The sequence below is a fragment of the Salmo trutta genome, chromosome 37 (assembly GCF_901001165.1).
Source record: "Salmo trutta chromosome 37, fSalTru1.1, whole genome shotgun sequence".
Lineage (NCBI taxonomy): Eukaryota > Metazoa > Chordata > Actinopteri > Salmoniformes > Salmonidae > Salmo > Salmo trutta.
In genome coordinates, this window is record NC_042993.1 from 3,176,872 (window position 1) to 3,191,808 (window position 14,937).

The 14,937-nt window shown below is 41.9% G+C and overlaps 1 protein-coding gene across 1 annotated transcript in view; it reads left to right on the forward strand.

Annotated features, from left to right (window-relative positions):
• LOC115177013 (FH1/FH2 domain-containing protein 3) overlaps nt 1-14,937 on the forward strand; it is a 227,461-nt gene that overhangs the window by 40,915 nt on the left and 171,609 nt on the right. Inside the window, exon 3 of the mRNA XM_029737456.1 lies at nt 6,285-6,349. Coding sequence (XP_029593316.1) covers nt 6,285-6,349 — 65 coding nt within the window. The remainder of the gene's footprint in view (nt 1-6,284; nt 6,350-14,937) is intronic.

Below are 14,937 nucleotides of genomic sequence, written 5' to 3' on the forward strand. Positions count from 1 at the left end.
CTCTTAGATATCATCCTAACCAACTTGCCCTCTAAATACACCTCTGCTGTATTCAATCAGGATCTCAGCGATCACTGCCTCATTGCCTGCGTCTGTAATGGATCCGTGGTCAAACGACCACCCCTCATCACTGTCAAACGCTCCCTAAAACACTTCAGCGAGCAGGCCTTTCTAATCGACCTGGAAGGATATTGACCTCATCCCGTCAGTAGAGGATGCCTGGTTGCTCTTTAAAAGTGCTTTCCTCAACATCTTAAAAAAGCTGGCCCTATTCAAAAAATGTAGAACTAAGAACAGGTATAGCCCTTGGTTCTCCACAAACTTGACTGCCCTTGACCAGCACAAAAACATCCTGTGGCATACTGCATTAGCATTGAATAGCCCCCGCGATATGCACCTTTTCAGGGAACTTAGGAACCAATATACACAGTCAGTTAGGAAAGCTAAGACTAGCTTTTTCAAACAGAAATTTGCATCCTGCAGCACTAATTCCAAAACGTTTTGGGACACTGTAAAGTCCATGAAGAATAAGAGCACCTCCTCCCAGCTGCCCACTGCACTGAGGCTAGGAAACACTGTCACCACTGATAAATCTACGATAATCGATCATTTCAATAAGCATTTTTCTACGGCTGGCCATGCTTTCCACCTGGCTTCCCCTACCCCGGCCAACAGCTCTGCACCCCCTGAAGCAACTTGCCCAAGCACCCCCTGCTTCTCCTTCACACAAATCCAGTCAGCTGATGTTCTGAAAGAGCTGCAAAATCTGGATCCCTACAAATCAGCTGGGCTAGACAATCTGGACCCTCTCTTCCTAAAATTATCCACTGAAATTTTTGAAACCCCTATTACTAGCCTGTTCAACCTCTCTTCCGTATCGTCTGAGATCCACAAAGATTGGAAAGCTGCCGCGGTCATCCCCCTCTTCAAAGGGGGGAGACACTCTAGACCCAAACTGTTATAGACCTATATCCATCCTGCCCTGCCTTTCTAAAGTCTTTGAAAGCCAAGTTAACAAACATGTCACCTACCATTTCGAATCCCACCGTACCTTCTCCACTATGCAATCTGGAGAAGGCTTTTGACTCTGTCAATGACTGCATTCTTAGCCTTGGTTTCTCAAATGACTGCCTTGCCTGGTTCACTAACTACTTCTCAGATAGAGTTCAGTGCGTCAAATCGGAGGGCCTGTTGTCCGGACCACTGGCAGTCTCTATGGGGGTGCCACAGGGTTCAATTCTCGGGCCGTCTCTTTTCTGTGTATATATCAATGATGTCGCTCTTGCTGCTGGTGATTCTCTGATCCACCTCTACGCAGACGACACCATTCTGTATACATCTGGCCCTTCTTTGGACACTGTGTTACCTAACCTCCAAACAAGCTTCAATTCCATTACAACCCTCCTTCCGTGGCCTCCAACTGCTTTTAAATGCTAGTAAAACGATGCATGCTCCTCAACCGATTGCTGCCCACACCCGCCTGACTAGGATCACTAATCTGGACAGTTCTGACTTAGAATATGTGGACAACTACAAATACCTAGGTGTCTGGTTAGACTGTAAACTCTCCTTCTAGACTCACATTAAGCATCTCCAATCCAAAATTAAATCTAGAATCTGCTTCCTATTTCGCAACAAAGCCTCCTTCACTCATGCTGCCAAACATACCCTCGTAAAACTGACTATCCTACCGATCCTTGACTTCGGCGATGCCATTTACAAAATAGCCTCCTACGCTCTACTCAGCAAACTGGATGTAGTCTATCACAGTGCCATCCATTTTGTCACCAAAGCCCCATATACCACCCACCACTGCGACCTGTATGCTCTCGTTGGCTGGCCCTCACAACATATTCGTCGCCAAACCCACTGGCTCCAGGTCATCTATAAGTCTTTGCTAGGTAAAGCCCCACCTTATCTCAGCTCACTGGTCACCATAGCAACACCCACCCATAGCACGCGCTCCAGCAGGTATATTTCACTGGTCATCCCCAAAGCCAACACTTCCTTTGGCCGCCTTTCCTTCCAGTTCCCTGCTGCCAATGCATGGAACGAATCGCAGAAATCACTGAAGCTGGAGACTTATATCTCCCTCTCAAACTTTAAGCAACAGCTGTCAGAGCAGCTTACCAATCACTGTACCTGTACACAGCCAATCTGTAAATAACACACCTAACTACCTCATCCCCATATTATTATTTATCTTCTTGCTCTTTTGCACCCCGGTATCTCTACTTGCACATTATCATTTGCACATCATCATCTGCACATCAATCACTAAAGTGTTAATGCTAAATTGTAATTATTTCACCTCTATGGCCTATTTATTGCCTGACCTCTCTACTCTTCCTCATTTGCACAAACTGTAAAAGATTATTAAAAAAAAAATTATTCATTTTTTCTATTGTGTTATTGATTGTACGTTTGTTTATATGTAACTCTGTGTTGTTGTTTTTGTCGCACTGCTTTGGTTTATCTTGGCCAAGTCGCAGTTGTAAATGAGAACTTGTTCTCAACTGGCCTACCTGGTTAAATAAAGGTGAAAAAATAAAAAATAATTAATAAATACAAAAAATAAAATAATGTTATATTATGTATATATACAGTGTTGTAACGATGTGAAAATGGTTAAAGTACAAAAGGGAAAATAAATAAACATAAATATTGGTTGTATTTACAATGGTGTTTGATCTTCACTGGTTGCCCTTTCCTTGTGGCAACAGGTCACAAATCTTGCTACTGTGATGGCACACTGTGGTATTTCACCCAGGAGATTATCACAATCAGGTTTGTTTTCTTTGTGGGTCTGTGTAATCTAAGGGAAATATGTGTCGCTAATATGGTCATACATTTGGCAGCGGGTTAGGAAGTGCAGCTCAGTTTCCACCTCATTTTGTGGGCAGTGTGCACATAGCCTGTCTTCTCTTGAGAGCCAGGTCTGCCTATGGCGACCTTTCTCAATAGCAAGGCTATGCTCACTAAGTCTGTACATAGTCAAAGCTTTTCTTAAGTTTGGGTCATTCACAGTGGTCAGGTATTATTCCACTGTGTACTCTAGTGCATTCTAGTTTGTTTAGTTTTTTTGTTAATTCTTTCCAATGTGTCAAGTAATTATCTTTTTGTTTTGTCATGATTTGGTTGGGTCTAAGTGTGTTGCTGTCCTGGGGCTCTGTGGGGTGTGTTTGTGTTTGTGAACAGAGCCCCAGGACCAGCATGCTTAGGGGACTCTTCTCCAGGTTCATCTCTCTGTAGGTGATGGTTTTGTTATGGAAGGTTTGGGAATCGCTTCCTTTTAGGTGGTTGTAGAATTTAACGACTCTTTTCTGGATTTTGATAATTAGCGGGTATCGGCCTAATTCTGCTCTGCATGCATTATTTGGTGTTTTATGTTGTACACAGAGGATATTTTTACAGAATTCTGCATGCACAGTCTCAATTTGGTGTTTGTTCCATTTTGTGAATTCTTGGTTGGTGAGCAGACCCCAGACCTCACAACCATAAAGGGCAATGGGTTCTGTAACTGAATCAAGTATTTTTAGCCAGATCCTAATGTCGAATTTTATGTTCCTTTTGATGGCATAGAATGCCCTTCTTGCCTTGTCTCTCAGATCGTTCACAGCTTTGTGGAAGTTACCTGTGGCGCTGATGTTTAGGCCGAGGTATGTATCGTTTTTTGTGTGCTCTACGGCAACTGTGTCTGGATGGAATTTGTATTTGTGGTCCTGGCGACTGGACCTTTTTTAGAACGTCATTATTTTGGTCTTACTGAGATTTACTGTCAGGGCCCAGGTTTGGTAGAATCGGTGTAGAAGATCTAGGTGCTGCTGTAGGCCCTCCTTGGTTGGTGACAGTCTCTCTCTCTCTCTCTCTCTCTCTCTCTCTCTCTCTCTCTCTCTCTCTCTCTCTCTCTCTCTCTCTTCCCTTTCTCTCTCTCTGTCCCTCTCTCTTCCCTTTCTCTCTCTCTCTCTCTCTCTCTCTCTCTCTCTCTCTCTCACACTTTATGACTCTCTGTCTGTCTCTGTCTCTCTCCCCCTCTCTGCAGTTGATTGTGCACTGCAGGGTCCACAGGGTTGAGCGTGCACCCAGGCCCCAGGGCCTACTTCAGTCTGCTCTCGGTGTGATCCAGTGCTGGGGTATTGTGTCTAATGTCTCTAATGGTGACCCTCTACTGTTGGCACCGGGCCACTGCAGACTGAATGGAGCATCACACTTCCATTGTGAGGGCCACACAAAAGGGGGTTTGTTACAGAGCTGAATCGGACAGGACTGTTGTGCAAGCCTACCTGCTGTGCTTGTGTGTGTATGTGTTTGGATGTTTGTGTGTGTTTGTGTGTACCGCTTGGACTTATCTGTTGGGCCTGGTACGGTGGTGTCTGGTGTTATGTCTGTGTGGGGGTTGTCTGCACGCTTCTCCTGCTGGTTGATTTCAACATTTGTTTTCTTTCAGAATGTGAGGGCTGTCATCCTCAGGATGGCTCTCATCTACAAACCCCCATAGCACAGTTTGTCACAATTCTGTCAGGGATGTTTTTGTTGTCCTTGTTTAGGATTGTCACTGGGGAAGCTCTGTTGTTGTTGACAGGGGCTATGACCTTGTCTCCATGGAGATGGGAGGCAGAGTCGATCTCTGTGTATTTGAACAACCTGGGAGACATTGGTGCCACCCCCTTTAGTTCTCTCCTCTGTTGTCTCCTCTGTTGTCCCTCAACAGACATTGTTGTCATGGGATTGCTTTGGGGGAGGAGAGGATTTGGATAAAGACAAGTGTGAAACTAGATATTTATACATAAGTTCTGTTCATAGTAACTCAAGTGTATTCAGGGTAGCATAGTATTGAGTAGCATTTTACCACTACGGTTACCTGTGAAAGCTTGCCTCCTCCACAGTGATTCGATCTAGCCCTGTGAAAGCTTGCCTCCTCCACAGTGATTCGATCTAGCCCTGTGAAAGCTTGCCTCCTCCACAGTGATTAGATCTAGCCCTGTGAAAGCTTGCCTCCTCCACAGTGATTCGATCTAGCCCTGTGAAAGCTTGCCTCCTCCACAGTGATTCGATCTAGCCCTGTGAAAGCTTGCCTCCTCCACAGTGATTAGATCTAGCTCTGTGAAAGCTTGCCTCCTCCACAGTGATTAGATCTAGCCCTGTGAAAGCTTGCCTCCTCCACAGTGATTCGATCTAGCCCTGTGAAAGCTTGCCTCCTCCACAGTGATTCGATCTAGCCCTGTGAAAGCTTGCCTCCTCCACAGTGATTCGATCTAGCCCTGTGAAAGCTTGCCTCCTCCACAGTGATTCGATCTAGCCCTGTGAAAGCTTGCCTCCTCCACAGTGATTCGATCTAGCCCTGTGAAAGCTTGCCTCCTACACAGTGATTAGATCTAGCCCTGTGAAAGCTTGCCTCCTACACAGTGATTAGATCTAGCCCTGTGAAAGCTTGCCTCCTCCACAGTGATTTGATCTAGCCCTGTGAAAGCTTGCCTCCTCCACAGTGATTCGATCTAGCCCTGTGAAGCTTGCCTCCTCCACAGTGATTCGATCTAGCCCTGTGAAAGCTTGCCTCCTACACAGTGATTAGATCTAGCCCTGTGAAAGCTTGCCTCCTACACAGTGATTAGATCTAGCCCTGTGAAAGCTTGCCTCCTCCACAGTGATTTGATCTAGCCCTGTGAAAACTTGCCTCCTCCACAGTGATTCGATCTAGCCCTGTGAAGCTTGCCTCCTCCACAGTGATTAGATCTAGCCCTGTGAAGCTTGCCTCCTCCACAGTGATTAGATCTAGCCCTGTGAAAGCTTGCATCCTCCACAGTGATTAGATCTAGTCCTGTGAAAGCTTGCCTCCTCCACAGTGATTCGATCTAGCCCTGTGAAAGCTTGCCTCCTCCACAGTGATTCGATCTAGCCCTCTGAAAGTAGTTCACCCAGAGTGTTGATGTTTATCTCTATATCCATACCTCTCTGCATCAGACCATATGGAAAGTTTAATGATACAGTAGGCTATGTACACGCCTGGCTGTCACAACTGGAGACCTCGTTCATAAACCCCCACATTCCAGTATTATATGTCTTCAGTTTAGAAACCTGGGGTCCAAGAATATGAGGTCCTTAAGGTTAAATAGCAGGAAACCGTTTTCCAACCAAAACGAGCTTTTATTCTGTATGCTTTTTAAAAGGTGAAGTCAGACAAATTAATTTTTAACATCAAATGTAACTCATTTACATAGGGTCACTGTGTTGTGGAACAAAGTTATTAAAATTCATTCTCTCTGTCTGTCTGTCTTTCTCATCAGAAGAGGCAAGAAGCACAGCATCATCCTCCGGACACAGTTATCTGTCAGAGTTCACGCTTGTATCGGTGAGTGAAACACTTTTCATTTTGAAGCACTGTCTTTTCATTTGGAAGCATTGTGGGTATTTAAGTTGCGACTGTAAAATGTGGAGGTATCTGGAGTCAGACAGTGTTGCTAATGTCAACCTCTGCTGCATCACCTGCACATCTCATTAGAATATATAGTCTGTTTGACTGCTTATTGGATGATTGAAAATTATCACTCACAGCTGCTATGTACAGTAAATAATACATAACATAATAATAATAATAAAAATAATAATGCATTATAATAATAATACAAATAATAATAATAAGTCGTAATACAAATAATAATACAAATAATTATACATAATAATAATACATCATAATAATACATTATAATAATCATAATTATAATAATACATTATAATACAAATATTAATAATAATACATAATAATGCAACTAATAATACATAACATAATAATAAGAAAAATAATAATACATAATAATAATAAAAATAATGATACATAATAATAATAATAATAAAAATAATAATACATAATAATAATAACTATAATAATAGTAATACATAATAATAATAATACATAATAATAATAATAATACTAAATAAATAAAAAATACATAATAATTAAAATAATAATACTAAAAATAATAATACATACTAATAATAATAAACATAATAATACATAATAATAATAACAAAAATATAATACATCATAATAGTAATACATAATAATAATGAATAATAATAATACATAACAAAATAATACATAATAATAGTAATACATAATAATAATAATAGATAATAATAATAATACATAATAATAATAATGAAAATAATATCCATAATAATAATACATAATAACAATAATAGATAATAATAATAATAATACAAATAATAATAATACAAATAATGGTAATACATAATAATAGTAATAATACATAATAATAGTTATACATAATAATTATAATAAGACATAATAATAGTAATACATAATAATAATAATACATAATAATAATAACTGATAATAATAAACATAATAATACATAATAATAATAATAAAAAATTATAATACATAATAATAGTAATACATAATAATAATGAATAATAATAATACATAATAATACATAATAATAAAAATAATACATCATAATAGTAATACATAATAATAATAATACATAATAATAATAATAATACATAATAATAATAATAATGAAAATAATATCCATAATAATAATAGATAATAATAATAGATAATAATAATAATACAATAATAATAATACAAATAATGGTAATACATAATAATAGTAATAATACTATATAAAAATAATAATACATAATAATAATTATACATAATAATAGTAATAATACAAATAATAGTAACACATAATAATAGTAATAATACATAATAATAGTAATATATAATAATAGTAATAATAATACATAATAATAGTAATAATAATACATACAAATAATAATACGTAATAATATTACATACTAATAATAATATGACATAATAATAATTATACATAATAACAATACATAATAGTTATATTACGTAATAATAATAAAAATGCTAATACTAATTATACATAGTAATAACACATAATAATAATACATTATAATATATAATATATAATAAAACATAACAATAATAATACATAATGCATATGAAGAAGAATACATAATAATACATAATAATAATACAAAGAATACATAAAAATAAAAGTGATACATATTAATAATAATACATAATAATAATAATACATAATAATAATTCATTATAATATAAAAATACATAATAATGCTAATAATAATAACACATAATAATGATATTCCATAATAATAATACTAACACATAATAATAATACATTAGAATATAAAATACATAATAATAATATATATTAGTTAGTAATAATAATAATTATTATTATTAAAAATAATAATAATACATTGCCTAATCTGGAATTTACAGATCGCATGGCTGTGTGCTCCATTTCATACACCTGTCAGCAACTGCTGAAATAGCCAAATCCACTAATTTGAAGGCATGTCCACATACTTTTGTATATGTAGTGTACATGGTATTTCTAAAGAGCCAAAGTCACTGTGCAGTCAACTACTCTATATCATCATGATATCGTCTGCCACTTCTCCACTGTGTTCCACTGCATCGGCTGATGAATCTGAAAAGATGAAACCCTCTGGGAGAGTGAGGAAAGCATAGAGGTTGTTATGTTGGTTCTTTTGGAGACGTTTCCCTTTCCCTCCATCATGTTTTATGGCCTTGTTTTAACGCGTTCCACCCTTGATTCCTACGTCAATAAAACAGGCCTCATAATGAGAGGAAATAAGTAGAGTGATTATAGGCCTGCGCACACACGCACGCACACACACACACACACACACATACACACGCGTGCGCACACACGCACACATACACACACGCACACACACACACACACACACACACACACACACACACACACACACACATACACACACACACACACACACACACACACATGCACACACACACACACACACATATACACGCACACACACACACTTAGTAAATCAGTCAAAGCTATTGTTTGGGTCACGGTCATTCTATTTCTTTGTATATTTCTGTGTTGAGCTCACTGTTTCCATGTGGATGTTAATACTGTGTTTAGTTGGGAACACGTTCCTCCTCCTGATTTATCTTGATGTCCTGTCCTGTCTCTCAGACACACTATTACCTGACCGTTCGGCCTTGGAGAGGACTTGGAGAGGAGTGTGTGTGTGTGTGTGTGTGTGTGTGTGAGAGAGAGAGAGAGAACTGCTCTAAAATACTGGTTTAAATGATAGTTAGTGAGAGACTAGCCCAGTTATGTCCCAGTCTAAACCTGACTCAAACCTGCCCTCCACATCACATTCAACAGCAGTAGCAAAGTGAAACAGTGCATTCATAGGTTGTGTGTAATACATTTAAGTACATAATTGTTTTTAATAAGTATTATAATACAAACACGTCCAGCCTGCTTCACTTAATGATGAGTCAGAGCTTGTCTGTGCTCTGGGGATCCCTGCGTGCCCATATACCAAGGTGCTCTGTTCTGTGCAGGTTGGCAGCAAGGCAGTGCTGCAGGCTGCTGCACGTTGACTCTGTTTGCGTCCCAACTGCCACCTTCTTCTTCTCTGACCAGGGCCCAGATGTAGTGAACTGTGTAGTGAATAGAGTGCCATTTGAGATGCAGCCAGTGACAGAGACCATGGAGAGGAGTGCACGTGGCTCTCTCCTGCAGACACACAGGGCCTCCTTCTCCTCTCCTCTCCTCTCCTCTCCTCTCCTCTCCTCTCCTCTCCTCTCCTCTCCTCTCCTCTCCTCTCCAGGCTGCCAGGGTTAAAATAACTCAGCAGGGTTAGCCTGGAAAAGCCATTAAGCCACGAGCTGTCAGATTTTAATTTGGCCTTTTTTAAAAGTGTTATTTAAGTGTACCAAGGCAAGGACAGAGGCGTTATAACTTTGAAATGCTGTGTGAAATCCAGGCTATGATTTTCAGAAACTATGGCAGTCGTTTTCTCTGCTAATCCATTATACCTGCTGCTTGCATGATATGTATCATGGAAACATTAGGAAACTCCACTTGATTTTCTTTATTTTTACTGGGAGTTTTTTTTCGAGCCCTAAAAATACTGTCTTTTAACTATTGGCAAGACATGAGACATGAGGCAAGACAGCTCTAGTCTAGCCCAGCCTGCCAGGTGAACCTAACCTGCCTAGGTCCTGTTTGTGCATGCAGAGTACAATGTGGATTTATTTCATATGAAGCGCTCCTATCTTCCTATTATTTCCTGGCACTTTGATTTTGTCATTTAAAACAGTATTGTATCTGTTGGCTTTTACTGTTAGTTAACTGACTTTGCTCCAGGGGACTTCTGTGTCATAGATTCCATCATATCGAAGGCGGTTTAATGAGCGTACAGACAGAAACCATGTAGAGCAGTGATGGCCAACTGGCGGCCTGTTGAAGACCAGGAACTCAGGAGGGTCTCTACTTACTGTTGAGAGTTAGAATAGTAGAATACACAAGGTGACATTTCTAAATGTGGTTGTGGATCAGCAGTTTGTTCTCTTGTTAAGTCAGTCACTGACAGTCAGTCAATTAGTCCATGTCAGCTAACACTTTTTACATTGGTAAGTTAGTCTAGCGACCAGATATCTAAGAGTAGTAATCATGGTTTAATCACCGGCCGGGGGTCCCTCATTGATTTTGTTGGTCAGTCTCACTTACATATCATATTAAAAACAGCATTAAAAACATTTCTCTCCACCTTTTGCCAAAATGAATAGAATTGCAACGAACTTGCTTTAATACTGCAACATTTTTCTACACCCCATGGCAAAATGTGTAGAAATGTACGAAATTAAATCTAAAACGTACATTTCTCTGTGCTGTCAAGAAGGGGGCCGCTAAAAAGTTTTGCTCCCAATGTGGTCTTAGTGACTGGACGAGCTGTTGATCAGTGACCACCTCACCTACAGTACAAACAGGCTACTCTGCTGTGAGGGACTCTGTTCTGCTGTGAGGGACTCTGTTCTGCTGTGAGGGACTCTGCTCTGCTGTGAGGGACTCTGCTCTGCTGTGAGAGACTCTGTTCTGCTGTGAGGGACTCTACTCTGCTGTGAGGGACTCTACTCTGCTGTGAGGGACTCTGTTCTGCTGTGAGGGACTCTGCTCTGCTGTGAGGGATTCTACTCTGCTGTGAGGGACTCTGTTCTGCTGTGAGGGACTCTGCTCTGCTCTGCTGTGAGGGACTCTGCTCTGCTGTGAGGGACTCTGTTCCGCTGTGAGGGACTCTGTTCTGCTGTGAGGGACTCTACTCTGCTGTGAGGGACTCTGTTCTGCTGTGAGGGACTCTACTCTGCTGTGAGAGACTCTACTCTGCTGTGAGGGACTCTGTTCTGCTGTGAGGGACTCTGCTCTGCTGTGAGGGACTCTACTCTGCTGTGAGGGACTCTGTTCTGCTGTGAGGGACTCTGCTCTGCTCTGCTGTGAGGGACTCTGCTCTGCTGTGAGGGACTCTGTTCTGCTGTGAGGGACTCAGTTCTGCTGTGAGGGACTCTGCTCTGAAGGACTCTGCTCTGCTGTGAGGGACTCTACTCTGCTGTGAGGGACTCTGCTCTGCTGCGAGGGACTCTACTCTGCTGTGAGGGACTCTGTTCTGCTGTGAGGGACTCTGCTCTGCTGTGAGGGACTCTACTCTGCTGTGAGGGACTCTGCTCTGCTGCGGGGGACTCTGTTCTGCTGTGAGGGACTCTGCTCTGCTGTGAGGGACTCTACTCTGCTGTGAGGGACTATGTTCTGCTGTGAGGGACTCTGCTCTGCTGTGAGGGACTCTACTATGCTGTGAGGGACTCTGCTCTGCTGTGAGGGACTCTGTTCTGCTGTGAGGGGCAACAGGTGGCTGTCAACTTAGTGAGTAGTAGGAGAGTCATCATCCACTTAGAGAAGGCCAGAACTGGGCGGTTAATCTGTCTGCTGTGACTGACTGACTGCCCCCCTCCCCAGGATCAGATAAACCCTCTGCACTGTACACACAGGTTACATTCCAATTGACACCCTGCATAGTGCACTACTTTTGACCAGAGCCCTATAGGGAATAGGGTGCCATTTGGGACACAGCCACAGAGCAGAGGAAGAGCAAGGAGAAGGAGAACAGGGATTTCATGGAAAGATGTGGGCTAATGCCAATCTTATTAGGTTTGAGAGAAAAACATGACTTGGCCCAAGTAGGATTAGTTCCCTCCAGTCTCTTCTCTGTCCTCTATTCTCAGCTCTAACTGTCCGTATGGAATGGATGCATCCTGACAGTGCTTTGCCTCTATTGTGCCGGTTGGTTTATTGATATTGTCCAGACTAAAATATATATTTTTCTTCTAGTGACAGTTTGTATGTCATGAAACAACACGGCATCTCCTGTTCTATTTTCTCTAAATTACTGCACCATGGGAGAAGCAGGCCCCTGTTCCCTTTGAGTTACTGCACCATGGGAGAAGCAGGCCCCTGTTCCCTCTGAGTTACTGCACCATGGGAGAAGCAGGCCCCTGTTCCCTCTGAGTTACTGCACCATGGGAGAAGCAGGCCCTTTTTCCCTCTAAATTACTGCACCATGGGAGAAGCAGGCCTCTGTTCCCTCTAAATTACTGCACCATGGGAGAGGCAGGCCCCTGTTCCCTCTAAATTACTGCACCATGTGAGAAGCAGGCCCCTGTTCCCTCTAAATGACTGCACCATGGGAGAAGCAGGCCCCTGTTCTCTCTAAATGCCTGCACCATGGGAGAAGCAGGCCTCTGTTCCCTCTAAATTACTGCACCATGGGAGAAGCAGGCCCCTGTTCCCTCTAAATTACTGCACCATGGGAGAAGCAGGCCCCTGTTCTCTCTAAATGCCTGCACCATGGGAGAAGCAGGCCTCTGTTCCCTCTAAATTACTGCACCATGGGAGAAGCAGGCCCCTGTTCCCTCTAAATTACTGCACCATGGGAGAAGCAGGCCCCTGTTCTCTCTAAATTACTGCACCATGGGAGAAGCAGGCCTCTGTTCCCTCTAAATTACTGCACCATGGGAGAAGTAGGCCTCTGTTCTCTCTAAATTACTGCACCATGGGAGAAGCAGGCCCCTGTTCCCTCTAAATTACTGCACCATGGGAGAAGCAGGCCCCTGTTCTCTCTAAATTACTGCACCATGGGAGAAGCAGGCCCCTGTTCTCTCTAAATTACTGCACCATGGGAGAAGCAGGCCTCTGTTCCCTCTAAATTACTGCACCATGGGAGAAGTAGGCCTCTGTTCTCTCTAAATTACTGCACCATGGGAGAAGCAGGCCTCTGTTCCCTCTAAATTACTGCACCATGTGAGAAGCAGGCCTCTGTTCTCTCTAAATTACTGCACCATGGGAGAAGCAGGCCTCTGTTCCCTCAGGGGGGTCTGATCCTAGATAGCCAGTACGTCTCTGTGAGGAAGGGCTCACTGTGATGGGGCTGATGGGGTTTAACCTCCCTCTTTAAAGAATTGGTGCATCCATTGTAAATCCCAGATTGTGGAATGGGTTCTAAATCAGTCCAAGTGTTGAACACACCTGAGCTGTTTCTATAGTTAGTTCATCCCTGTTTATACCTCATACAAGACTGATGGCCTCAAGGCTTGGTCAAGCACTGGATCTAATGTCTGTCATTGACAGCTCTTTAGTGTTACATTTCAGGAACATTTAGGAGAGTAGTAATGTACACAACTTTGCTCATGGTTTCTGTACAGCTAGAGAAAAACATTAGATGGCTAATTTTCAGAGCTGTGACTGGGAGGCCTCTCTCTCTCTCTCTCCCTCTCTCTCTCTCTCTCTCTCTCTCTCTCTCTCTCTCTCTCTCCCTCTCTCTCTCTCTCTCTCTCTCTCTCTCTCTCTCTCTCTCTCTCTCTCTCTCTCTCTCTCTCTCTCTCTCTCTCTCTCTCTCCCTCATCTCTCTCTCTCTCTCCCTCATCTCTCTCTCTCTCTCTCTCTCTCTCTCTCTCTCTCTCTCTCTCTCTCTCTCTCTCTCTCTCTCTCTCTCTCTCTCATCTCTCTCTCTTCTCCCTCTCTCTCTCTCTCTCTCTCTCTCTCTCTCTCTCTCTCTCTCTCTCTCTCTCCTCTCTCTCTCTCTCTCTCTCTCTCTCTCTCTCTCTCTCTCTCTCTCTCTCTCTCTCTCTCTCTCTCTCTCTCTCTCTCTCTCTCTCTCTCTCTCTCTCTCTCTCTCTCTCTCTTCTCTCTCTCTTCTCTCTCTTCTCTCTCTTCTCTCTCTCTCTCTCTCTCTCTCTCTCTCTGTGTCTCTGTGAGCTTGTGCGTGTGTGTGTCGTAAACCACTGAGTTTTTGACAAGACCTAATCCAGGTTCCTTAATCATAGTCATTAGCACGCACAAACATATGGCTCGCCACGCCAGGGAAAGCCTGTGCAACAAAGCCTGCGGCCAGAGGGAGAAGCAAAGTGTTCAGCCAATGAGCTAATGGTTTATTAAACTACTCTTTACCCATCCAATTCTGACACCATGATTCGTTGTAATCAGGGAGTCGAGCAGTCTGGGGCTTTTGGGCCCTAAAACGTCCAAACAAGCGCCACATGGTGATTCTTCTGGGCCTGGGAGAGCTCAGAGTGGGTCCCTGTTAACCTCACATACTTACAGACTGTTATTACTGTTAACCTCACATACAGACAGTCTGTTTATTACTGTTAACCTCACATACTTACAGTCTGTTTATTACTGTTAACCTCACATACTTACAGACTGTTATTACTGTTAACCTCACATACTTACAGTCTGTTATTACTGTTAACCTCACATACTTACAGACTGTTATTACTGTTAACCTCACATACAGACAGTCTGTTATTACTGTTAACCTCACGTACATACAGACTGTTATTACTGTTAACCTCACATACTTACAGTCTGTTATTACTGTTAACCTCACATACATAGTCTGTTATTACTGTTAACCTCACATACTTACAGACTGTTATTACTGTTAACCTCACATACAGACAGTCTGTTTATTACTGTTAACCTCACATACTTACAGACTGTTATTATTGTTAAC